The 24,708-nt window shown below is 38.1% G+C and overlaps 1 protein-coding gene across 1 annotated transcript in view; it reads left to right on the top strand.

The window, feature by feature from the left end:
- The first annotated feature begins 7,163 nt into the window (after positions 1-7,163).
- Positions 7,164-24,708, top strand: part of cds2.L (CDP-diacylglycerol synthase 2 L homeolog) — a 35,254-nt gene continuing 17,709 nt past the window's right edge. The window contains exons 1-2 of the mRNA XM_018253417.2: positions 7,164-7,369; positions 21,098-21,279. Coding sequence (XP_018108906.1) covers positions 7,319-7,369; positions 21,098-21,279 — 233 coding nt within the window. The 5' untranslated portion in view covers positions 7,164-7,318. The remainder of the gene's footprint in view (positions 7,370-21,097; positions 21,280-24,708) is intronic.

The raw sequence follows: 24,708 nt of genomic DNA, 5'->3' as shown, positions 1-24,708 counted from the left end.
TAGCTAAGATATTCCATACCTTTTACCAGCTTAGTTGCCCTTCTCTGTACCCTCTCTAATACAATAATGTCCTGTTTGAGCGCTGGAGACCAAAACTGTACGGCATATTCTAGTTGGGGCCTTACCTGTGCTCTATAAAGTGGAAGAATGACCCCGTCCTCCCATGAATCCATGCATACAGCTCAAGACATTATTTGCCCTTGATGCTGCTGACTGACATTGCTTGCTACAACCAAGTTTATCATCTACAAGGACTCTAAGGTCCTTTTCCATAATGGATTTTCCTAGTGCAATCCCATTAAGGGTATAAGTGGCTTGGATATTTTTACATCCCAGGTGCATGACTACATTTCTCAAAATTGAATCTCATTTGCCACTTGTCTTGGTGATCCTTTCCCCCAGCAAAAGGTAGCTTCCTCTGCTCCTAAGCTCACCCACTTGTGTCACTATGCTGGTGGCTTTGTCACCACAAGGGTGCTAACCCCCTTGATCTCCTTGTGGGAGCATAGGGCTGCTCACTAAATAACCTAATTTTGCCTTTTGCGACTATAAAAGGATTGACTGAGGACATAGGTGCTCTTGCCTTTTATACAAAATTACACTGCCCTCTATTGGGCTTCCTAGAACTACACTACTATAAGTGAATTGTTCAGTATAAAAATAAAAACTGGTTAAATAATAAATGGGCTGTGCAAAATAAAATGTAATGTATAAAGACTGGAGTGACTGGATGTCTAACATAATAGCCAGAACACTACTTCCTGCTTTGCAGCTCTCCACTGACTTGAAGGGGGCACACGGGTAATAAGTGTTGCTTTTAATTCTGAGCTGAATGCTGAGGATCAATTGCAAACTCACTGAACAGTTATGTCCCATGTGGCCCCCCTTAAAGATGCTGACTAACTCAGAGTTAGAGAAGTTGGGTTCTTTTATGATAGACATCCGCTCACTCCAGCTTTAAAGATTACATTTTTGTCTAACTATATTAGAGGCATTTTTTATTTTACACAGCCTCTTTACCCAGAACTGTTCCTTTAATGTCCAACTTTAATGTGAACTACCTGAATGGTAAACACGCAAACGTTACATTATTTATTTTAAAATATCTGAATATATAAAACGTAATGGAATCAAACCGTGAAAAAAAATATGAATAGCTCGAATTCTTATTTTTTCATTGGGTCGACAAACCCAAAAATAATTTGAAAAACTCCCACTGAATAAATAGTTTACATTTTGTCTAAGACAGCTCCTACTGACTTCTACATGACCTTGCAAGCTTTTAGATGGCGAAGTTTTACATGACAGTCTTTTGCATTTTTTTCTCTTAAAAAATGTGGTTTTTTAAATCATTATTTAATAATTCATAAGAATTTGGATTGTGGAAAAACAATATGAACTTTGAGCAAAGCTGCAATGCTGCTGGAATTCAGTGAAAAAAATGAGTACCGTATATACTCGCGTATAAGCCGAGTTTTTCAGCACCCAAAATGTGCTGAAAAACTCGACCTCGGCTTATACGCGGGTCATACCGTAGCAACAGTAGCCAATCCCTCACCGGCCGCAGATACGCTCCTTCCGCGGCCCCAACACACCTCCCTCTCCCATAGCGCAGGACTGTCTGTGTGATCGCCGCCCGGAGCAGGTCCAGGAGCTCCGGGCGGCGCGTCCTTCCCTGCCAAAATGGCGGCGCCCATGGCCGCCACGTGGGTAGCGGCGCCGGCCGCTACCCACGTGGCGGCCATGGGAGCCGCCATTTTGGGAGCGAACGCCGGCAGGGAAGGACGTGCCGCCCGGAGCTCCTGGACCTGCTCCGGGCGGCGATCACACAGACAGTCCTGCGCTATGGGAGAGGGAGGTGTGTTGGGGCCGCGGAAGGAGCGTACGGTACCTTTTTTCTGCTTTCCTAGGTGCAGCACCTCATTGATCTTCTGAGCAGCCATGACAGGTGGGAGGTCACAGGGAAAACAAGTGGCAATTGTCCAGCTAATAGTTCTGACTCTTTTAAATCGTTTTAGATAGATTTCTATGCCATAAAACATGATTACACATTTACACATTCACATTTTGAAATCTGACATGGGGCCCCTAGGCTTATACACGAGTCAATACATTTTTCCAGTTTTCTTAGGTAAATTAGGTACCTCGGCTTATACACGGGTCGGCTTATACACGAGTATATACGGTAGTAAAAAAAACAATAGAGGTGTCACTACCATTCCAATGAACATGTGGAGGCAGCCATTTAATAGTAATTAACTATCACTGCTTACCTTGGACATATTTCTGGCAGGAAATAATGAATAATGAACTAACTCATTAAATTATACACCAGATACCAACCGGGTGAACCACAGTGAAAACACTGAAATTGTGATTTCAGTCAAGCAACCGTAATAGCTGTGCAAACAAACCCTCATTGTTATTTCTTCCTAAGATTTGTGAGCAGGAACCAGTAGGATACAACTGGATACAGCAGGGTACAACTGGGTTGTCGTTTAAAGGATTCATACATTTTTCCATGCAGCAATTTTGAATATTGTGCAGAATTAAGAAGCCATTTACACAACAAGAAAATACTGCTAATACTGATACACCATTAATTCCCGTCTTGTACATTTATCATTCATTTATGGCAAAGGTCAACGTTTTTTTTTTTACCATTGCAGTGTGGTTTCTATGAGCTCTGCTTAGTACAACAATATATCAGTTATTGTCTGTGCAAAACCCTACCTCTATTGTGTTTCCACAGTCTTTTGTGTTCCAGCGAGCATGAGATAATTCGTAGTCATGGACATACCTATACATATGCACATGAGGCATAGTTATAAAGGTTTTTTTTTAAGAAAGTAGTGATGTGTGGGCCAGCCCGATACCCACGGGTTTACCCGGGTTCAGGCCGACCTCAGCACTCCATTTGTGGGTTTGGGTTGAGCTCTTTTGCCTTCTCTCCCTGCCTGCGACCTTACACTGCCAGCTTCCTGCTTCTTTTTATAAGTGCGTGCTCGCCTCGCCCCTTTTGTGAAGTCATCGCCGGGGTAAGTCGGCCTGGGCCTATAAATAGAGGGGAGGAGGCAGGTGCGGGCGGGCTCAGGGTTTATCAATTTATAAAGCTGTAATTACTTTATGCATATGTGTAGCCATAGTGCAGTCTCTTTTTTTTTTTTTATATACCACTTAATATGCCAGACCAGGGCCGGTCCACTCCGGCCATGCGTCATAGGCAAACCGGCCGGCCACATCACCCCCCCCTCCGTCGCACGAGTCTACGTGAGTGAGCGCGCATGCACACTGAGCCATCTATTTGCTCAGTCACCTTGCAGGGTGAGTGCGAATGCGCGCTGAACCCATGCATCACGACTCAACTTGCATATGCGCGCAAACAAGAGCAACCAACGAGCAGGACTCTGAAGACCAGACAGGGGTAGGCAGCAGTGAGTGGTACGCCCCCCCATGCTTTGCACCCTAGGCACGTGCCTATTCTGCCTACCCCTATTTCCTGCCCTGTGCCAGACTGCCTGTATTTGTGCCATTGACAGGCTGCACAATATGGGTTAAAAAAAAATATACACCCCATAACAGTTTAAAGAAAAACAAGCCCCATTACACACTAAAACACAAAGAACATTCCTAAACAATCCCTTTTTACGTAAAGAAATTATAATGCCGCACAAAGAGTTTTTTGTTCCCAGTCTCCACCACCACCACTAAAATACTCCTTCCTCAATGTATATCACCAAGCCATCTCTCTATTGTTGGTATAGTTTAAAAACAAGACTTCACTTTGTAGACCTCATCTATACCTAAGGTTGCCACCTTTTCCAGAAAAAAATATCGGCCTTCCTATATATTTATCTTTTTTCCCTATTAATAACATTGGGATCAACCATCATTTTTACCGGCCAGGCCAGCAAAATACCGGCCAGGTGGCAACCCTATCTATACCTCATTATCCCACCTATTCCTCTTTGCAAGAATCATTCTGTCCCCATTAGAAGTAAGTCCCTCCAGTCAGTATGATTTTATCCTCAACTCTTGTATTGCAATATTGCAGATTGCATCTACCACAACAGGGCATAATATCTATATAATAATGAATATCCTGTAAATTATATTCTTATAAGCGGTGCTTAGTAATGTCATTAGTTATAATTGAAACTTAGTGATGTCATTTCTATCACGAATCACTGAAACTTGTGTATTATAATAAATAAAGTACCCCCTGTTGCAAAATATGAGAATATTAGAAGTCACCTCGTAGTTCCATGACCTGTATAAAAACACTCTGCCTTCGGCCTTGTGCTTTTATATGGTCATGGAACTCCTCTGTAACTTATAATATCCTTATATTTTACAATAGCGGGTATTTTTTTCACTATATAATACACAAGAGCTATGAATATCATGTACATTATATCCTTATAAATGGTGCTTAGTGATGTCATCGCTTATAATCGGAGCTTAGTGATGTCATTTCTGTCACGATTCACTGAAACTTGTGTATTACAATAAATAAAAATACCCCCTGTTGCAAAATAACATAATATAATACACAAAAGCCATGAATATCTTGTAAATTATATCCTTATAAACGGTGAGTTCTGATGTCATCAGTTATAAACGGTGAGTTCTGATGTCATTTCTGTCACATGACTCACTGAAACTTGTGTATTATATTAAATAAAGTACCCCCAGTTGCAAAATATGAGGATATTAGAAGTTACCTCGGAGTTCCATGACCTGTATAAAAACACTCGGCCTTTGGCCTCGTGTTTTTATATGGTCATGAAACTCCTCGGTAACTCATAATATCCTTATATTTTACAAGAGGGGGTACTTTATTCACTATATCCTTATATTGTACAAGAGGGGGTATTTTATTCTCTGTATATTTCATGGTAACACTGGTACAAATCAAGATTTGTAACACAAAGATATATGTCACACACACCAACATTGTGTGTTATTTATAGAAACCCTCCAGTGAAGATGAGTCACTTGATTTTTCTTTAAACGCTGACATTTGCTCTACTAAAGAGCATGCCATATAGTGATAACAGATTCCAGTTATGGGAAAAAAAATGCAAGTGCAGGTTTCTCATCGCTGCTCCATACTGGGATGTGTCCATATCATAAAGTACAGGTATCCGTTATCTGGAAACCCGCTATCCAGAAAGCTCTGAATTACAGGAGGGCCTCCTCCCATAGACTCTATTTTATCCATAGAATTCACATTTTTAAAAATTATTTCCTTTTTCTCTGTAATATTAAAACAGTAACTTGTACTTGATCCAGGCTAATGTATAATTAATGTTTATTGGAGGCAAAACAATCCTACTGGGTTTATTTAATGTTTAAATGATTTTTTGGTAGACTTAAGATGGCCATAGACATAACAATTATGAACTTTCCTGATCATTAATTTTCAATACAGACATTTCAAGCTAAATCATCAGATATACAGGTAGTTCAGGCATATTCAAAGGTGCCAAATCAAAACAGATATTCAGGTCTTTTGTCAATATTGGTTGGCTTCTTTTCCGCCATAGACACACATATTGTACCAAAAATTAAACATCTGTGGATCTATGGCCACCTTTAGATCCAAATTACGGAAAGATCTCTTATCCAGAAAACACCAGGTCCTAAACATTCGGCATAACAGGTCTCAAAAATGTGTTGTATCTTTCTAAATAACATTATTTAGGTTTGTCCAGGTTGCTTGGAGTGCAATAGAGGGGACCACACTTGGAATGGATAATATTGCATAAATATGATATCTATTAACTGTGGCTAGATTGACGTTTGACATCATGTGCAGATAGATATTGTAATTAACTTAAAATGATTGTCCAATAAAAATGTTTGGAAGCCTTAAAGGAGAAACAAACCTCTTTTTAAAAAACCCTACCCCCATAGACCTCCTACCTCCTACCCCCCAGCCTAGCTGCTACCCTGGGCAAATGCCCCTAACTTTTTACTCACTCCTCGAGGCAGATTCAGGGATGGGCGTTCATGGCAGCCATCTTCCCGATCTTCGTGTCTTCTTCCGGCGCTTTGGCAATTTCCGTCAATTTTGTCGCATGCGCAGTTGTCGCAAACTGGGAAATTGCTCCAACGCCGGTCTCTTTGTCTCATCACCGAAGACCTGGAAGATGGCTGCTGTGAATTCTGATGCCTGAATCTGCACAGAGGTGTAAGTAAAAAGTTAGAGGCATTTGCCCGGGGTAACAGCTAGCCTGGGGGGGAAGTGGGGTCTATGTGGGGTAGGGTTTTTTTTAATAAGGGGTTTGTTTCTCCTTTGGGGTCCGGGCACACGCTCAAATTCGAGATTAGTCGCCCGGCGACAAATCTCCTCTTCTTTGGGGCGACTAATCTCTCTGAATCTTAGAGTGTGCTCTGACCCTTAAGGAAAATAAAAAGGATCTATAAGGAATAGTCCATTATTTGAAAATCTCCAGTACCAGAGTATTCAGGATAATAAAACAGGTCACATACCTGTCTCTCAATTATAAGGTGGGCCCTGGTGCTGCGGGAAGGCTGAGGCCCCAATCTAAAATATTTTTTATAATTGGGTTGCCACCTGGCCAGTATTTTACCGGCCTGATTGGTAAAAATGATGCTTGACCCCAATGTTATTAATAGGGAAAAAATCTAAATCTACAGGAAGGTCGTTTTTTTTTTTTTCCAAAAAAGGTGCCAACCCTAGATGTCCAACTTGCAGCCTTTCAGCTGTTTTGTACTACAACTCCCAGCATCCCAGCTAAACCCCTCAGCAGCATTTTGTTAAACACATCACGTGTAAAGCAAAAAGTAGGCCTTCCTGTTGTAGATACTAATATACCACCAATTGTTCAACATCAACATGAAAAAGCCCTTTACGCTTGTGTCAAGGTTCCCATGAGACTGGGAGGCCCATGACAAATGTCCTCTCTGCCCGAGCTGTTAATTGCTAATCGACTAATACATCCTTTTTGTGACGTTCGTGGTCCTTTAATTTCCTCTTGAAACGGGTGACGTCATTGCAGTGCACGCGAACAAGGAGCCGAGCGCTCTCTCGTCCTGTAGGGCACCAGCGTGGGCAGGCTCTCTTTCTCCGCCAATGGCAACGCGGGGCTGCGAGTCCCATCAGCCAATGGAAGCGAAGCACGGACCTGCGCTTGCCGGAAGCGCTCGCTCTCGCTGCAGGGGGCGCGTTCGTGTAAGAGAGGTGGGGTGACGCGCTGAGAGAGAACCGTGCGCATCCCCTAAAATCTTGTTATCCAGCACCGGGCGGCTTTCTGGTATTAGTTAAAGCCGCCTATCCCTCGGTGCGAACATGACGGAGCTCAGGCAGAGAGTGGGCCGGGAGCAGGAAGTGGAAGAGAAGGTAAACATGGACCAGGGGATGCGAGTGCGCGACTGGGATAATCACTAGGGGATATTCATTTATATGTATTTAAATACATCATGATCCCAGTGACAGTATTGCTGAGCTGAAGAGCACAACCCTGCCTGCCTTTATCTTGGAATAACTTTGCCTGTAAGCATCTCTCATACATACATACATACATACATACATACATACATTCATTTATACTCACACATACATACATACAGACAGGCAGACATATATATATATATATATATACATTTATACACATACATACAGACATATACAGATACATACATACTTACATACACACATGCATACTTACATACATACATGCATACTTACATACATACATTCATTTATACTCACATACATACATACAGACAGACAGACATATATATATATATATACATTTATACAGATACATACAGACATATATACATACACACATGCATACTTACATACAGACAGATACATACATACATACATATATACATACATACACACATGCATACATACATTTATACATATATACAGACATACATATATACAGACATACATTTATACAGACAACATACATATATACAGACATACATACATATACAGACATACATTTCTACACATACATATATACAGACATACATATATAAATACACACATACTTACATACATACATGTACGGTATACATACAGACATACAGACATAGGGGCAGACATAGGGGCACATTTACTATGGGTTAATTAACCCTCGATATTCGACTATCGAAGTTAAATCCTTCAACTTCGAATATCGAAGTCGAAGGATTTACCGCAATTCGTTCGATCGAACGATCGAAGGAAAAATCGATCGAACGATTTACCTTCGATCAGAAATTGCTAGGAAAGCCTATGGGGACCTTCCCCATAGGCTAACATTGGTGCTCGGTAGGTTTTAGGTGGTGAAGTAGGTGGTCGAAGTTTTTTTTAAAGAGACAGTACTTCGACTATCGAATGTTCGAATAGTCGAACGATTTTTAGTTCGAATCGTTCGATTCATAGTCGTAGTCGAAGTTGCCAAAAAAATACTTTGAAATTCGAAGTATTTTTTATTGTAAGCCTTCACTCGAGCTAAGTAAATGTGCCCCTTATATAAGTGCAAGTGTGGCTCTTCCACTCTGCAAAGGAAGGAAAGGTGTTTGCTTTATTTATTTATACTCTATTTGTAGTGATCCTCTTGCTCATTGAAGGGAAAGTCCACTTTTACATTCACTTTTTACTATGTTATAGATTAGCCAGTACTTTATACATGTATTCCCTTTTATGTTCATTTCCAGAATGCAATTTAAAATACTGCCTGCTTGTTGTAGTCACTGACCCCAGAAATAAAATATTTCTTTCTATAATGCCTCCCCCCCCCCCCCAATTATCTTTTACTGACTTACAAAGTCATTGTGTGGTTGCTCCAATAAGCGGCACCCTGACAACCATCATGGAAACTAAAACCACAAATAACAATTAAAAAAAAAAAAAGGTTGAAGATTGCCTAAGCACACGGTTTTTGGCAACAAACAAAATCAATTTTTAATCTGCTAGAGTGTTAGGGTTTTGATGCCATGTAGCTCATGACTTTGCTGGTGTGTTATTTGTGGGCACACTGGGGCAAGTAATGGCAGTCATATACATGAATGAAATTGATAATTCACTGTACTGTAAATGCCATGTCTTATCAGATCCAAAATCAGTTATGTATAATAATGTAGCTGTGAGTTCATGGACTTGCCTTCCCACTGACTGACTTCATGTCTGCACCCACATGGGCATTCCTAAATCTGCACCTTGTAATGCAACTACAGGTATGGGATCCGTTATGCAGAAAGCTCAGAATTACGGAAAGGGCGTCTCCCATAGACTCCATTTTATTCAAATAACCCCTATTTTTAAAAATGATTTCCTTTTTATCTGTAATAATAAAACAGTAGCTTGTACTTATAATTAAATAATTATTGGAAGCAAAACCAGCCTATTGGGTTCATTTAATGTTTACCGGTACATGATTTTCTAGTAGATTTAAGGTGTGAAGATCCAAATTATGGAAAACCCCAGGTCTCAAGCATTCCGAATAACAGGTTCCATACCTCTATTAGAATTGACTTGGCTGCTGTTCCTTGCTAAAGGGAAGGGAAAAACGCTATGAAACTAAGAGACGTGTACCTCTCTATAGGGCTGCTATTCTTTGAGCTTTGCATTGCCCTTTTTTGGTTCTGAACAGTCTTCCTGTTTTCTTTTATTCATTCAGTCCTAGATAATACAGGTATAGGATCTGTTATCTGGAAATCCGTTATCCAGAAAGCTCAGAATTTCAGAAAGGCAGTCTCCCATAGACTCCATTATATTTTAAAATTTTAAAAATGATTTCCTTTTTCCTTGTAGTAATAAAACAGTAGCTTGTACTTGATCCCAACTAAGATATACAGTAGAACCCCCAATTTACATTTTTCAGGGGACCGGAAAAAAATGGTGTAAAATCCAGGAAAATGTAAAATCAGGGAAATGTATTATGCTTAATAAATAGGTGGGATTACAAAACATCAATGTAAAATGAGGGAAAACTAAAAATTGAGGTTCCACTGTAATTAATCCTTATTGGAGGTGAAACCTGCCTATTGGGTTTATTTAATGTTTACATGTTTTTTTTTGTAGTCTTAAGGTATGAAGGTCTAAATTACGTTAAGATCCCTTATCCAGAAAACCCAAGCATTTTTGGCTAACAGGTCCCATACCTGTAGTAATACAGGTATAGGATCCCTTATCCGGAAACTCGATATCCAGAAACCTCCGAATTACGGAATGGCTGTCTCCCATAGACTCCATTTTATCCAAATAATCCAAATTTTTAAAAATGATTTCCTTTTTCTCTGTAATAATAAAACAGTAGCTTGTACTGGATCCAAACTAAGATATAATTAAACCTTATTGGAAGCAAAACCAGCCTATTGGGTTTATTTCATGTTTAAATTAATTTCTAGTAGACTGAAGGCATGAAGACCCAAATTACGGAAAGATCCATTATCCGTAAAACCCCAGGTCCTGAGCATTCTGGATAACAGGTCCCATACCTGTACCAACAAAGGGAATGTGATCCCTTTATACAGGAGCAGAATGTATTGGTGAATAATAATAGTGAATAAAGGAAGTATTTTAGTTATCCCATATATCAATAGCAGAACACAGGTTTTCCCCACTGCCTATTTACTGCAAGCTCAGCTCATACCCCTAACAGCATTGCTACTACAGAGATCAGCATTATAACGTCACTGCAATATTTCGCTGCAGAAAATACATGTGCAGATCTGTCCCAAACAAGAATTCATAGGCAGCTGACATAAAGAACACAAACTTTCCCAGGAATGAGCTTTAAATCTAAGATTTCCCACTCACTATTTCCAGTGGGCAGTTGCAACTGCCTGTGACTTTTGAACTTTTGCAACCTGTTCTCCCCTTTTCACGCTTTTGGGGGGGGTACCTTTAAGTTAACTTTTAGTATATTATAGAATGGCACATTCTAAGCAACTTTTCAGTTGCCCTTAATTTTTTCTTTTTTTTTTTTATAGTTTTTTATTTATTTGCCTCTTTTCAGCTTTCACATGGGGGTCATTGACCCCCATCTAAAATATAAATGCTCTGTAAGACTACAAATGTATTGTTATTGTCACTTTTTAATACTCATCTTTTTACTCAGGTCCTTTCCTGTTCATATTGCAGTCTCTTATTCAAATCAATGTATGGTTGCTAGGGTAATTCAGACTCTAGCAACCAATTGGCTGAAATTACAAACTGAAGAGCTGCTGAATAATAAATGAAATAACTCAAAAGCCACAAATAAAAAATGAAAAGCAATTGCAAATTGTCTCAGAATATCACTCTCTACGACGTAATACTAAGGATTTGAAAATGAAATTGAAAATTCAATTTTTTCAAATTTTTTTTATGGTTAAAACTATCAAATTCGACTAGGGAATTATTCAAACTTGATTTGAGTTTTTTTAAAAAAAAAATAGATTTTCAAGATTTATCCTACTCTGACCATTTGAGAACTTGACTATTCGCCACCTACAACCTGCCGAATTACTGTTTAAAGGGCATGTAAAGTCTAAAATAGAATAAGGCTAGAAATGCTGTATTTTGTATACTAAATATAAACATAAACTTACTGCACCACAAGCCTAATCAAACAAATAATTTATGCTTTCAAAGTTGGCTACAGGGGGTCACCATCTTGTAACTTTGTTAAACACCTTTGCAAGACTAAGACTGTGCACATACTCAGTGTGGTCTGGGCTGCTTAGGGATCATCATAAACAAAGCTGCTTGAGTTCTGCATGGCTGGGAAGTAAGGCGGGGGCTCCCCCTGCTGTTCATAAGTATGATTGTTTCCCTGCTCAGCAGTTAGGGACAATCTGACAATTCCTATCCACAGCAGTAAATGAAGGGAGAATTTCACTGCATACAGTCAGGTTTCTTATAAAAATGGTACACATTTTTTAATTAAAGTATATTGGAGATAGGTTTCTTTTTCAGTAAAGAAAGTAAAAATGGGATTTTATTTTTTTGCCTTTACATGCCCTTTAAGTCAGTAGGAGAAGTCCAAGGATCAATTTGGAGATGCTTGCAGCCTTCCTGACATTCAAGTTTTTTCGGAGGAAAAACTTGAATCGAGTTTGATCTAATTCGATTCCTGTTTTAGGTTGTTTAAATTCGTCCGAGATTTAATAATTAGAATTTTATTAATACATTTAGCCAAGTAGAATTTTGAGTTCATTCAAATTTAAGGGAGTTTAAAAAAACTGAATTCGAAATTCGACACTTGATAAATGTGCCTCTAACAGTTCACTCAAAGGTGAACAACCCCTTTATGTATAGAGGCTCTCAAGGCAGCAAAGTTTTTATTGATAAAACCCCATCAATATTAGATCTTTCATCACAGTAGAAACATTACACAGCAGCCATGGAAACTGATTTTGCTGTTGACATTTGTAAATAGACTGGCAGTCGGCCTTAAAGGGAAACTGTCATGGGAAAAAATGTTTTTTTTCAAAATGAATCAGTTAATAGTGCTGCTCCAGCAGAATTCTGCAGTGAAATCCATTTCTCAAAAGAGCAAACAGATTTTTTTTATATTCAATTTTGAAATCTGACATGGGGCTAGACATATTGTCAATTTCCCAGCTACCCCAAGTCATGTGACTTGTGCTCTGATAAACTTCAATCACTCTTTACTGCTGTACTGCAAGTTGGAGTGATATCACCGCCCTCCCTTTCCCCCCCAGCAGCCAAACAAAAGAACAATGGGAAGGTAACCAGATAGCAGTTCCCTAACACAAGATAACAGCTGCCTGGTAGATCTAAGAACAACACTCAATAGTAGAAACCCATGTCCCACTGAGACACATTCAGTTACATTGAGAAGGAAAAACAGCAGCCTGCCAGAAAGCATTTCTCTTCTAAAGTGCAGGCACAAGTCACATGACCAGGGGCAGCTGGGAAATTGACAAAATGTCTAGCCCCATGTCCGATTTCAAAATTGAATATAAAAAAAATCTGTTTGCTCTTTTGATAAATGTATTTCAGTGCAGAATTCTGCTGGAGTAGCACTATTAACTGATGCGTTTTGAAAAAAACATGTTTTCCGATGACAGGATCCCTTTAATCATCAATAGTCTATTAGCAATGTGCAGTGGCTATACCTTTGCAATTCACCACTGCAATGATGAAGCCTTGGACGTGTAGTTTTCTAAAGATTTTGTTTTTGTGCTGGTCATTTGGTCTTTGGAATATGCATTATGCATACGGCCTTAATCTCTCAGTATCTGTAAGCAGAGTGCAGAGCTCACAGATCAGCTGCTGTCTTTGTGATGGGATCTGTGTCAGCACAATCGGCAAGCGCTTGAAATGCAGACTTTTACCTTTGCCTGAACGCAGTCCAAATGTCATTGATTCTGGGTATTTTATTTCTCTGTCAGTAATTCGATTCATTCGCAATTAAACAGAACCCGTGCCATATTCCTAGTAAAGCCTTCTCTGGGCTTAGTACAAAATAAATTGTTATTAAAGGAAAACTATACCCCTCAAACAATGTAGGTCTCTATAAAAAGATAAATACAAATGCATAAAACAGCTCATATGTAAAAACCTGCTTCATGTAAACAAACCGTTTTCAGAATAATATACTTTGATAGTAGTATGTGCCATTGAGTAATCATAAATAGAAAATTGCTATTTTAAAAAATGAGGGCCGCCCCCTGGGATTGTACGATTCACTGTGCACACAAACATACATAAACTTTACTTCTTAGGTCACATGAGCCAATTAACAGACAGAGTTCTCTGGATTATCTTTGCACTTGGGCAGTGACACACCAGGAAATTAATCGCTAGCGATAAATTGCTGCTTCTCTGGGCAACTAATCTCCTGCACTCTCCAGTAAAAAGCTTTCCCATAGGTAATAATGTGAATCGCTGGTGTTAAAAAACATGTGTCGCTCCAGTTTTCCAAAATCACTTGAAGTTTCGTCTTGTATCGATTTTGGGAGACTGGAGCGACACGTGTTTTACCACCAGCGATTCACATTAATTGCCTATGGGAAAGCTTTTTACTGGAGAGTGCAGGAGATTAGTTGCCCAGAGAAGCAGCGATTAATCTCCTGGTGTGTCACTGCCCTAAGGTCAGGGCACACAGGCAGATTCAGGGAATCGGAGGTCATATGACCTCCCTGTTAGTAAATTGGCGAGCTCCCTACGGATTGGATTTTTGGCAAATTTTCGCTAGTGACAGCCACTTCACCCTTTAGTAAATCTGCCCCATTGTGTCTTAGCAAAGCCAGTTATCACTATTGTCTATTTTGCAGCCATGACAAGTAGGTGCTACTAGAAGCTCTGTGTGTCTTCACCCTTCAAAAGTGAGTCTGATTTGAGAACCTTGATTATTCTGATCCATTTTCTCTTACTGCCCCTCAACAACAGAGCTAACGGGGTATAGATGGTTTGCAATTACATATCTTTATTACATTAACAAGGTAAAATTATAGTCGATTACATACTGTGTTCAAAAGCCTGATTATACTGGGTCCCATGCTCAATGACATTTATTTATATGTGTTGTAGTTTTTAATTTAAAGGGTGGTTCATCTTTAAGTTAATTTTTATTATGTATTTAGTATGGATTTGAAGCAACTTTTCAATTGGTCTTCATTGTTTATAGTTTTTTTTTTAAATTATTTCCCTTTTTCTGACTTTCCAGCTTTCTAATGGGGGTCACAGACCCCATCTAAAAATAAAAGCTCTGTAAGGCTACAAATGTATTGCTATTTTTTTATTACTCATCTCTCTCTTCAGAGCCTCTCCTATTCATATTCCAGTCTCTTATTAAAATCAATGCCTGGTTACTAGAGGAATTTGGACCCTAACAACCAGATTGCTGAATATAAAGCTAAATAACTCAAAAAACACTAATAATAAAAAATGAAAACCAATTGCAAATTGTTTTAGAATATCACTACATCTTCAAAGGTAAACAACCCCTTTAAAGTTCAATGTAAAAGTTTAGGAACCCCTGGCTGTACGACATATGGATTTAATTGTGTAAGAGAACAGTAAGAAACAGACGTTAACGCACAGTTATATTAAATAAATAATGATGACCAATTGAAAAGTTGCTTAAAATTGGCCATTCTGTACCATACTAACATTTAACTTAAAGGTGAAGTACCCCTACAAGTTAACTTTTAGTATGTTATAGAATAGCTAATTGTAAGCAACTTTTCAATTGGTCTTCATTATTTATAGTCTTTGAATTATTTGCCTTTTTCTTCTGACTCTTTCCAGCTTTCAAATGGGCGTCACTGACCCCATGTAAAAATCGAATGCTCTGTAAGGCTGCGCATTTATTGTTATTGCTACTTTTTATTACTCATCTTTCTATTCAGGCCCTCTCCTATTTATATGCCAATCTCTTGTTAAAATAATGCATAGTTTCTAGGGTAATTTGGACCTTAGCAACCAGATGGCTGAAATTGCAAACTGGAGAGCTGCTGAATAAAAAGCTAAATAACTCAAAAAACACAAATAGTAAAAAATTAAAACCAGTTGCGAATTGTCTCACATTATCACTCTCTACATCATACAAAAAGTTAATTTGAAGGTGAACAACCCCTCTAAAACATAGCAATTTGTTTATTGGTAACAACAAATGCAATAAATAAGCAAAGACCAATTGCAAATGATGGTATTCATTGCAATTGTCTTTAATTGGTTTCACTTTGCGGAATGAATTTCTTTCAATTTGATCTGATCTCTTTTCTCTCTCTCTGGATTATTGTATAAATCCCATGACTGTAATGGCACATATGGTGATTCCCTGTGTTTTGGCCTCTGTTATTGGTAGAAATTGGGAAATCCTGCTTATATCTGCTGTGCTTCCCTGAGCTCCATGTGATTTGCACCTTGTTTTGATACTGATGTATAAATCTGAATCTATGATAAGTACGTACGTACGTCATGCAGGTCATCTACATTAAATATGCAATGAGTATATATCTGCAGAGGGAAAACACAAGCACAGCTCCCAGTTTATATCAAATTTCTGTTGTAGTTATTCTGCCTTCTCACCCCTGTCAAGTCAACAGCAGAAATATATATGAAAGGCGAAAACAATTAAAGCAAGGTCTATTTTAATTCTTGATACCTCAACCCTCACAACCCTCTCTATTGGTAACAATCAACTTAGTTTAGGAGGATGGCTACACATTTGACATAACTCAAATAGTAGTTTGAAGTGAGAATCAACAAACTTGTTTTCGGTGCCAACTGCGTAGATTTGCGTCCTTACCTTACTGTACGCAAATTGCATTCCTGCACTTGTACTGTTCTATCTGTCCTCCCTTTATCAGCCCAAACCCCACCTCCTCAACCTCCATGCGCCGCTGAATCCAATTGCGGGCCAATTAAAAATGGATATCGGGCCGTAGCTTGGACACCCCTGCTCTAAACTGTTAAAATTTTGCAACATTTAGGGGTAGATTTATCAAGGGTCGAATTGAAAATTCGAATTCAAATTTTCAGGTTTTACATTTTAGCTGGCGGGGAGGTAGTTCGGGGAGATTAGTTGCCCCGAATAAGAGGAGATTTGTTGCCGGGCGACTAATCTCCCCAAATCTGCCTTCTGTGCCCTGACCCTTAATGAAACCCAGAGATTCTGCTCTGCAGGGACAAAGACAAGAAATGTATAAGCTAAATGTATCAATTTAGAACAGTTTACAGGGTCAGCAACCCCTCCCAGAGCAGCTTTAGAAGGTGAAAAATTACACTTTATACTTCAGTATTAGAAAATCTCTCACAAATAGAAAGTAATTGGAAAAAGTCTTTATTTCTGGAGAACAATCTGAAATCAACTGAACTGAAAAAAAAAGTGTTGGAAGGTGAACAACCCCTTCAAGGGGTGCAGGGGGTTGTGTAGCAGCAGTTGTAGGGATGTAGGTCGGACATAAAAGGGAATCTATATCTGGGGCCGCAGAGATGGATCAGGGTGCAGGCAAGGTAGGGGACTGATTTCTAGCACATGATGAATTTTGGTCTCCTGTGATGTTGGCCTAAGTCCCAACAGGCTTGTGAAAAATGTATAAACACTGGATATTTATATTTTGTGTTTAGAGAGTTTAAGGGGTTTATTTACAACTATCCGAATGTATCTGATTTTTTTAAATAAAGAAAGCTCGACCAAACTCCACAATTTCACCTTACCATTAAAATAACCCTGAAAAATCGGATCACAGAAAGACTTGTTAAAAATGAGTGAAAACCCAAAAAGTGCAAATTTTTCTGACTTTATTCCAGAATCGCTCGATTTTTTTTCAGGCCCGAAGTATTTGGATTTCAGGATTGTTTTGCCTCCAGTAAGGATTAATTATATCTTGGTTGGGGTCAAGTACAATGTACTGTTTTATTATTACAGAGAAATGGAAATCATTTTTAAAAAAGTAAATTGTTTAAAATAAAATAAAGTCTATGGGAGGTGGCCTTCCTGTAATCTGGATTTTTCTAACGGATCCCATACCTGTGCAAATCTTGATAGTCGAACTCTGTTTCTCATATAAGGAAAGAACTGCAGTATATCAGCTGGCACTATAACTTAATTTTCGTGAGATGGGAACAAATAATTATGTAACAAATTATCTCACTTGCTCCATATTTGGGTACTGCTAATTAGTTGCCATTAGGGCCTCTACAATATGAGCCAGAGAGAAAATGTTATTCATTCTAAAAAGCAACTTGTGTTTTAATATCCCCTTTTATGGCTTATTGCATGGCCTGCCGTTGTTAAGATATTCTCACTTTGCTAGAGCAGATGGGATATCCTTTGGAGGATAATAGGTCTGGTACAGGGGAATCAGCTGGAAACGGTTGCCAAGGTAACTTGGCCTAGCTAGTTATCTAGCTAGTAATCTATAATTCCCAGGATGAGAATACAACCAATAGAATGCTGTCATTACATATTATTTTTTGCTCATGAATCGATTACCTATATTTTACTCTAATTTAGGGGCTCTGCAGTTTGCAATTTTAGCAATCTGGTTGCTAGTGTCCAAATTACCCTAGCAACCATGCATGGACTTGACTATGTATAGGAAAGAGCTATAACAATAAATGTGTAGCCTTACAGAGCATTTGGTTTTTTATTTGAAAGCTGGAAAGAGTCAGAAAAAGAAGGCAAATAATTAAAGAAAATATAAAACAGAAAAAGTGAAGTCCAGTGAAAAGTTGCTAAACATGAGCCATTCTATAATATATCAAATGTTAACTTAAAGGTTAACCACCCATTTTTAGACGGGACAAATCCTCCCCAATAAATGCTGCAAGTCCCTGCAACATACCCAGCCCCTTTGTATGTTTTCCTCTTGTTTCCAACCAATATATATGTTAACAAATATAGGTGGGTGGCAGGAGCTACTGTCAGTCTGCATGCCCACTTGGCATTGATATTTAAAATGGCAACTAGCCCTATTAACACCTTGTTTTTGATACTGCAGAACTATTAAAGGAAAACTATACCCCCAAACAATGTAGCTCATGTGTAAAACCTTGCTTCATGTAAATAAACCATTTTCATAATAATATACTTTTTTAGTAGTATGTGCCACTGGGTAATCCTAAATAGAAAATTGCTGCCCCTGGGTTCTTACGATTCACGGTGCACACAAACAAAACAAACTATACATGTTAGGTCACGTGAGCCAATTAACAGACAGAGATCTGTCTTTTGATTCCACACTTCTTCCTGTTACAGTTATATCTGCAGTATTTCTGGTCAGGTGATCTCTGAGGCAGCACACAGACCATCATAAAATGGGGGCTCAAAGTAAGAGAGGTAAAAGGGCAACATTTACTTAAATATATATTCCAGTTTGGTAAGATTCTTTTATATGCCACCTAATTTGATATGAACTATATGTTGCTTAAAGGGGTGGTTCACCTTTAAGGTAAGTTTTATTATGTTATAGAATGGCCAATTCTAAGCAACTTTTCACTAGGTTTTAATTTTTTTTTTTTTATAGTTATTTGCCTTTTTCTTCTGAGTTCTGACTCTTTGCAGCTTTCAAATGGGCATTGCTGAGTCCCTTCTAAAAAACAAATGCTCTGTAAGGCTTCAAATGTATTGTTATTTGTTTCTTTTTATTACTCATCTTTCTATTCAGGCCTCTCCTATTCATATTCCAGTCTCTTTTTCAAATCAATGCTTGGTTGCTAGGGTAATATGAACCCTAGTTACCAGACTGTTTTAATATGCAAATTGAAGAGCTGCTGAATAAAAAGCTAAATAACTCAAAAATCTTCAATAATTAAAAATTGCAAATTGTCTCAGAATATAACTCTCTACATCGTACTAAAAGTTATCTCAAAGGTGAACAACCCCTTTAAGTATTCATTTTGGGGGTATCGTTTCCCGTTAAGCTGGTCTGTTTATTTTGCAAGATCACCTAACAAGCAGATCTCTGGTTCCATTGCTTTATGTTTTAACTTTTTATATCTTTTTTTTATATCAGTAAAGTGGAATTCCCTCCTGGAGAGTCTAATTAAGAGTCTTATAAATGTCACATAAAGAATTATGAAATGCCTGTGGATAAAGCAAGCGTGGGGCGCACACAGTTTCCATCCTTACCATTAATGTATTATTCATTGGTCTTTGAGATAAATCTGGCCTTTCACTCAGGAGCAGCCTTGCTTGCATTTACGGATTATTGTTCCAACGGTATTGTTCCTTAATGACAGGGCTGTGATCCTTGTAAAGCTGCAGGCTGCAACGGTACAATTATCCCGCCAGAGATGCTTCATTCACATATTGAGTTATTTTGGCTGCAATATAATGGTTTCCATAATATGAATATTGGGCTTTCATTGGGATAAGTAACAAGTGCTTCATGTTAAAGGGGCTGTTTACCTTTAAACTCACGTTTAGTATGATCTAGAATGTGATATTCTGAGGCAATTTGCTATTGGTCTTTTTTTTTATAATTTTGGTTTTTGAATTACAGGTATGGGATACATTATCAGGAAACCTGTTATCTGCTAAAGCTCCTAATTTTGGATAGACCGTCTCCCATAGACTTCATTTTATCCAGATAATCATTTTATCCAAATAATTTTTAAAAACAATTTCCTTTTTCTCTGTAATAATAAAACAGTAGCTTGTACTTGATCCCAACTAAGATACAGTATAATTAATCCTTATTGAAAGCAAAACCAGCCTATTGAGTTTATTTAATGTTTACATGATTTTTTACATGATTTTCTAGTAAACTTCAGGTATGAAGATCCAAATTACGGAAAGATAGCATGTCCCATACCTTAACTTTTTTTTGTAGCAGCTCTCCAGTTTGGAATCCCAGCAGCTCTCTGGTATCAAGAATTGAATTTAATTAGAGACAAATCGAATGAAATCAGACATTGAATAGAAAGGGAAGCAACAAAAGTAACAATAACCATAGAATTGTAGCCTCGCACAGCAATAGTTTTTTGACGGCCGGGGGCAGTGACCCCCATATCATGGGGAAAGAGGTAGAAAGAGGCAAAAGAAGAAGGCAAATAATTCAAAATCTATAAACAAGAAAAAATAGACCAGATGAAAAGTTGCTTAGAATTATCCATTCTGTAACATACAAAAAGTTAACTTAAAGGGGTACTTCACCTTTAAGTTAAATGTTAGTATGTTACAGAATGGCCAATTTTAAGCAACCTTTCAATTGGTCTTCATTATTTTTTTTATATATATAGTTCTTTAATTATTTCTTTTTCTGACTATTTTTCCCTTTTAAATGGGGGTCACTAACCCCCATCTAAAAACAAATGCCCTGTAGAGCTAAAAATGTATTGTACTTTTTATTACTCATCTTTCTATTCTGGCCACTATTTGTGTTCCAGTCTCTTATTCAAATCCGCACATGGTTGCTAGGGTAATTTGGACCCTAGCAACCGGATTGATGAAATTGCAAACTGGAGAGCCGCTGATTAAAAAGCTTAATAACTCAAAAGCCACAAATGATAAAACATTTATATGAAATTGTCTCAGAATATCACTCTCTGTGTCATACTAAAAGTTAACACAATGGTGAACCACCCCTTTAACTTGCTGGTATTATATTAACTAGATCTATGACCTCATTACCTAATTACTTTTTTTTTTGTTATCTATTTCAGTTACCTTATGTTCCTGGTAATTTCCAGGAGGCCGAGACAGAGGCTGAATCTGAAGTCAAAACAGATGGAGAGACGGCATCAGACAGTGAAAGCAAAACTGACACTGGCGGGACACAACAGGGCACTCCTACAGATGATACGCCGGAGGTTCTCAACCGAGCCCTGGCCAACCTTTCATCTAGGTATAACTTATGCTCTATAATATACAACAGCCATGAATATCCTGTAAATTATATCCTTATTAATGGTGCTTAGTGATGTCATCAGTTATAATCAGAGCTTAGTGATGTCATTTCTGTCACATGACTCACTGAAACTTGTTTATTATGATAAATATAGTACCCCCTTTTGCAAAATATGAGGATATTAGAAGTAACTTATAATAAACTTATATTTTACCAGAGGGAGTATTTGATTCACTATATAACTCTACTGTTTACATGACCAGTCAACTTGTCTTATTTGTAAATGTCTGTGATATCCAGGAGTGTTTTATCATATATTCAGTAATTCACATAAAGGGGCACATTTACTTAGGGTCGAATATCGAGGGTTAGTTAACCCTCGATATTCGACTGTCGCAGTTAAATCCTTCGACTTCGAATATCGAAGTTGAAGGATTTACCGCAATTCATTCGATCGAAGGAAAAATCGGTCGAACGATTAAATCCTTCGAATCGAAGGATTTTAATCAATCGATTGAACGATTTTCCTTGACCAAAAATTTGTTAGAAAGCCTATGGGGACCTTCCCCATAGGCTAACATTGAGGTTCGTTAGGTTTTACTTGGTGAAGTAGGGGGTTGAAGTTTTTTTTAAAGAGACAGTACTTCGACTATCGAATAGTCGAACGATTTTTAGTTTGAAGTCGAAGGTCGAAGTAGCCAAAAAAATCATTTGAAATTCGAAGTTTTTTTTTATTCTATTCCTTCACTCGAGCTAAGTAAATGTGCCCCAAAGTGTTGCCACTTCATTCAGATGTGTGCCATCCCTGTGAATGGCACATCACAGGTTAACAGCACATAAATACATATGATCTTAACCTAACTACTTTATGAAAGCATTCTCTAAGAAGTGCTGCAGGTATGGAACTATAGAAATTCTGGTTATATATTTTCACGGAGGACAGAATTTCCTTCATACCCTCCATTTTCACCTCCGCTTTCTCAACCAGTCTTCAGTGCTTTGGCCTCTGCCCAGTGCCAACCGACTGTCAGCTGGGACATTTCATTGGTCACCAACTTGCACAGATTTTCATTGTCAATTTTTCTTGGCTGTTCCCACTGGTTTCTTTTAACATGGCAGTGTGTCAGAGTGAATGTCCAGTCGTCACTCTCCTTTACATTCAGGCCACTTACAGAGGTACTGACAAGTGTTCTTTGTTCCACTTTAGCAGTGTCTGAAGTCTGTTTTTTCTTTAAAGGGGTGGTTCACTCTCACATTAACTTTTAGTATGTTATAGAATGGCCAATTCTCAGCAACTTTTTCAATTGGTCTTCATTATTTATTTTTTAGAGTTTTTTTTTTTAAATTATTTGTCTTCTTCTTCTGACTCTTTCCAGCTTTCAAATGGGAGTCACTGACCCCATCTAAAAACAAATGCTCTGTAAGGCTACAATTCAGTGCAAGGTGGCTCTATACCGAACACCTACCGTACTCTATACCTAACACCTACCATAAAGTTGGTTAACTTTTAGTTTGGTATAGAATGGCTAATTCTAAGCAACTTTTCAATTTACCTTAATTTTTTTTTATATATCGTTTTTTAATTATTTGCCTTCTTCTTCTGACTCTTTCCTGCTTGGGGGTCACTGACCCCCATCTAAAAAAAATTCTCTGTAAAGCCACAAAATTATAACTGTTGCTACTTACACATCTTTCTATTCAGGCCCTCTTCTATTCATATTCCACTCTTCTTTTCAACTAGCATGGTTACTAGGGTAATTTGGATCCTAGCAACCAGATTGCTGAAATGAAAAACTGGAGAGATGCTGAATAAAAAGCATTACATAAATTTTTAACCCCAAATAATAAAAAATGAAAACCAATTCCAAATTGCCTCAGAATATCACTCTTGATATCATACTAAAAGTTAACTAAAGGGGGAAAAAACACCATTAACCACGCAAAAAAGACCCAACTGATTGCTGTGGGTAACTGAACTGGTGCAATTTAGCTCATATGTTAGTAAATGAATCCCGGGGTCTTTTAACCAAATCAATTCTTTTATGTTCTGTGTTAACTGCCCTTTGTCTCTATTACTATTGTTATTATCCCTGTACAGTTATGGGGCCTGTTATCCAGAATGCTTGGGACCTGGGGTTTTCCGCATAACGGATCTTTCTGTAATTTAAATCTTTGTACCTTAATTCTACTAGAAAATCATATAACATTAAATAAACCCAATAGGCTGGTTTTGCCTCCAATAAGGATTAATTCTATCTTAGTTGGGATCAAGTACAAGGTACTGTTTTATTATTACAGAGAAAAAGGAAATCCTCTTTAAAAATTTGGATAAAATGGAGTCTATGGGAGGCGGTCTTTCCGTAATTATTATCCTTTTGAATAGCAGGTTTCCGAATAACGGACCCTATACCTGTATATATGTGTAACTAGTTTAATAAGAAATGATTTCACAAGACTCTTCCTATTGCAGGGATTTCCTTTGCTTCTGTGAATGTTGTTTTTACCTTTGCAGTTTCGGCCTTGTCTGATGCAGGTGTTGAAAAATTGAAAAGCATTTGACTGGTCACGGCTAAAGGCAGTTCCGTTTGAAGGATATTTGTAGAAAAACGGAATAAACAGCTTCAAGGCAGTCATTTCAAACTGCAAGTTTTCATTTATTTTAGCAGTGTAAAACACTACGGGGGTTATTTATCAAAGTCCAAATCTATCTCAGTATTTTCTGCTACAAACTCCGATCAAACTCACTCGGGTTTTTTACGCTTATTTATTATTACATTTAACAGATTTTCTCGTTTTTTTCAGATTTTTCATCCGATTTTCACGACAGGTCGATGATTTTCAGATTCTAAAATCTAACATTTTTTTCACTTGAAAAAGGGCTTAATCCGAAACATGTAGGGGCAAATTTACTTATGGTTGAATATCGAGGGTTAATTAACCCTCGATATTCGACTTCCGAATGGAAATCCTTCGACTTCGAAGGATTTTAATCCATCGATCGAACTATTTTTTCTTCGACCTAAAAAAGCTTAGAAAGCCTATGGGGACCTTCCCCATAGGCTAACATTGACTTCGGTAGGTTTTATCTGCCGAACTAGGGGGTCGAAGTTTTTTTTTAAAGAGACAGTACTTCGACTATCGAATAGTCGAACAATTTTTAGTTCGATTCAAAGTCGTAGTCGAAGGTCGAAGTAGCCCATTCGATGGTCGAAGTAGCCAAAAAAAACATTTGAAATTCTAAGTTTTTTTTTCCCCTCTATTCCTTCACTCGAGCTAAGTAAATGGGCCTGTAGTGTTTTACACTGCTAAAATAAATGAAAACTTGCATTTTGAAGTTACTGCCTTGAAACTGTTTATTCCGATTTTCCACAAATTTCCCCTTTACTTTAGGGGTTACACAGACTCCTGGAATTTTACAGCTGCACA

Source organism: Xenopus laevis, chromosome 3L, assembly GCF_017654675.1.
Source record: "Xenopus laevis strain J_2021 chromosome 3L, Xenopus_laevis_v10.1, whole genome shotgun sequence".
NCBI classification, from domain to species: domain Eukaryota; kingdom Metazoa; phylum Chordata; class Amphibia; order Anura; family Pipidae; genus Xenopus; species Xenopus laevis.
This window is presented reverse-complemented; position numbering and strand designations above follow the sequence as displayed.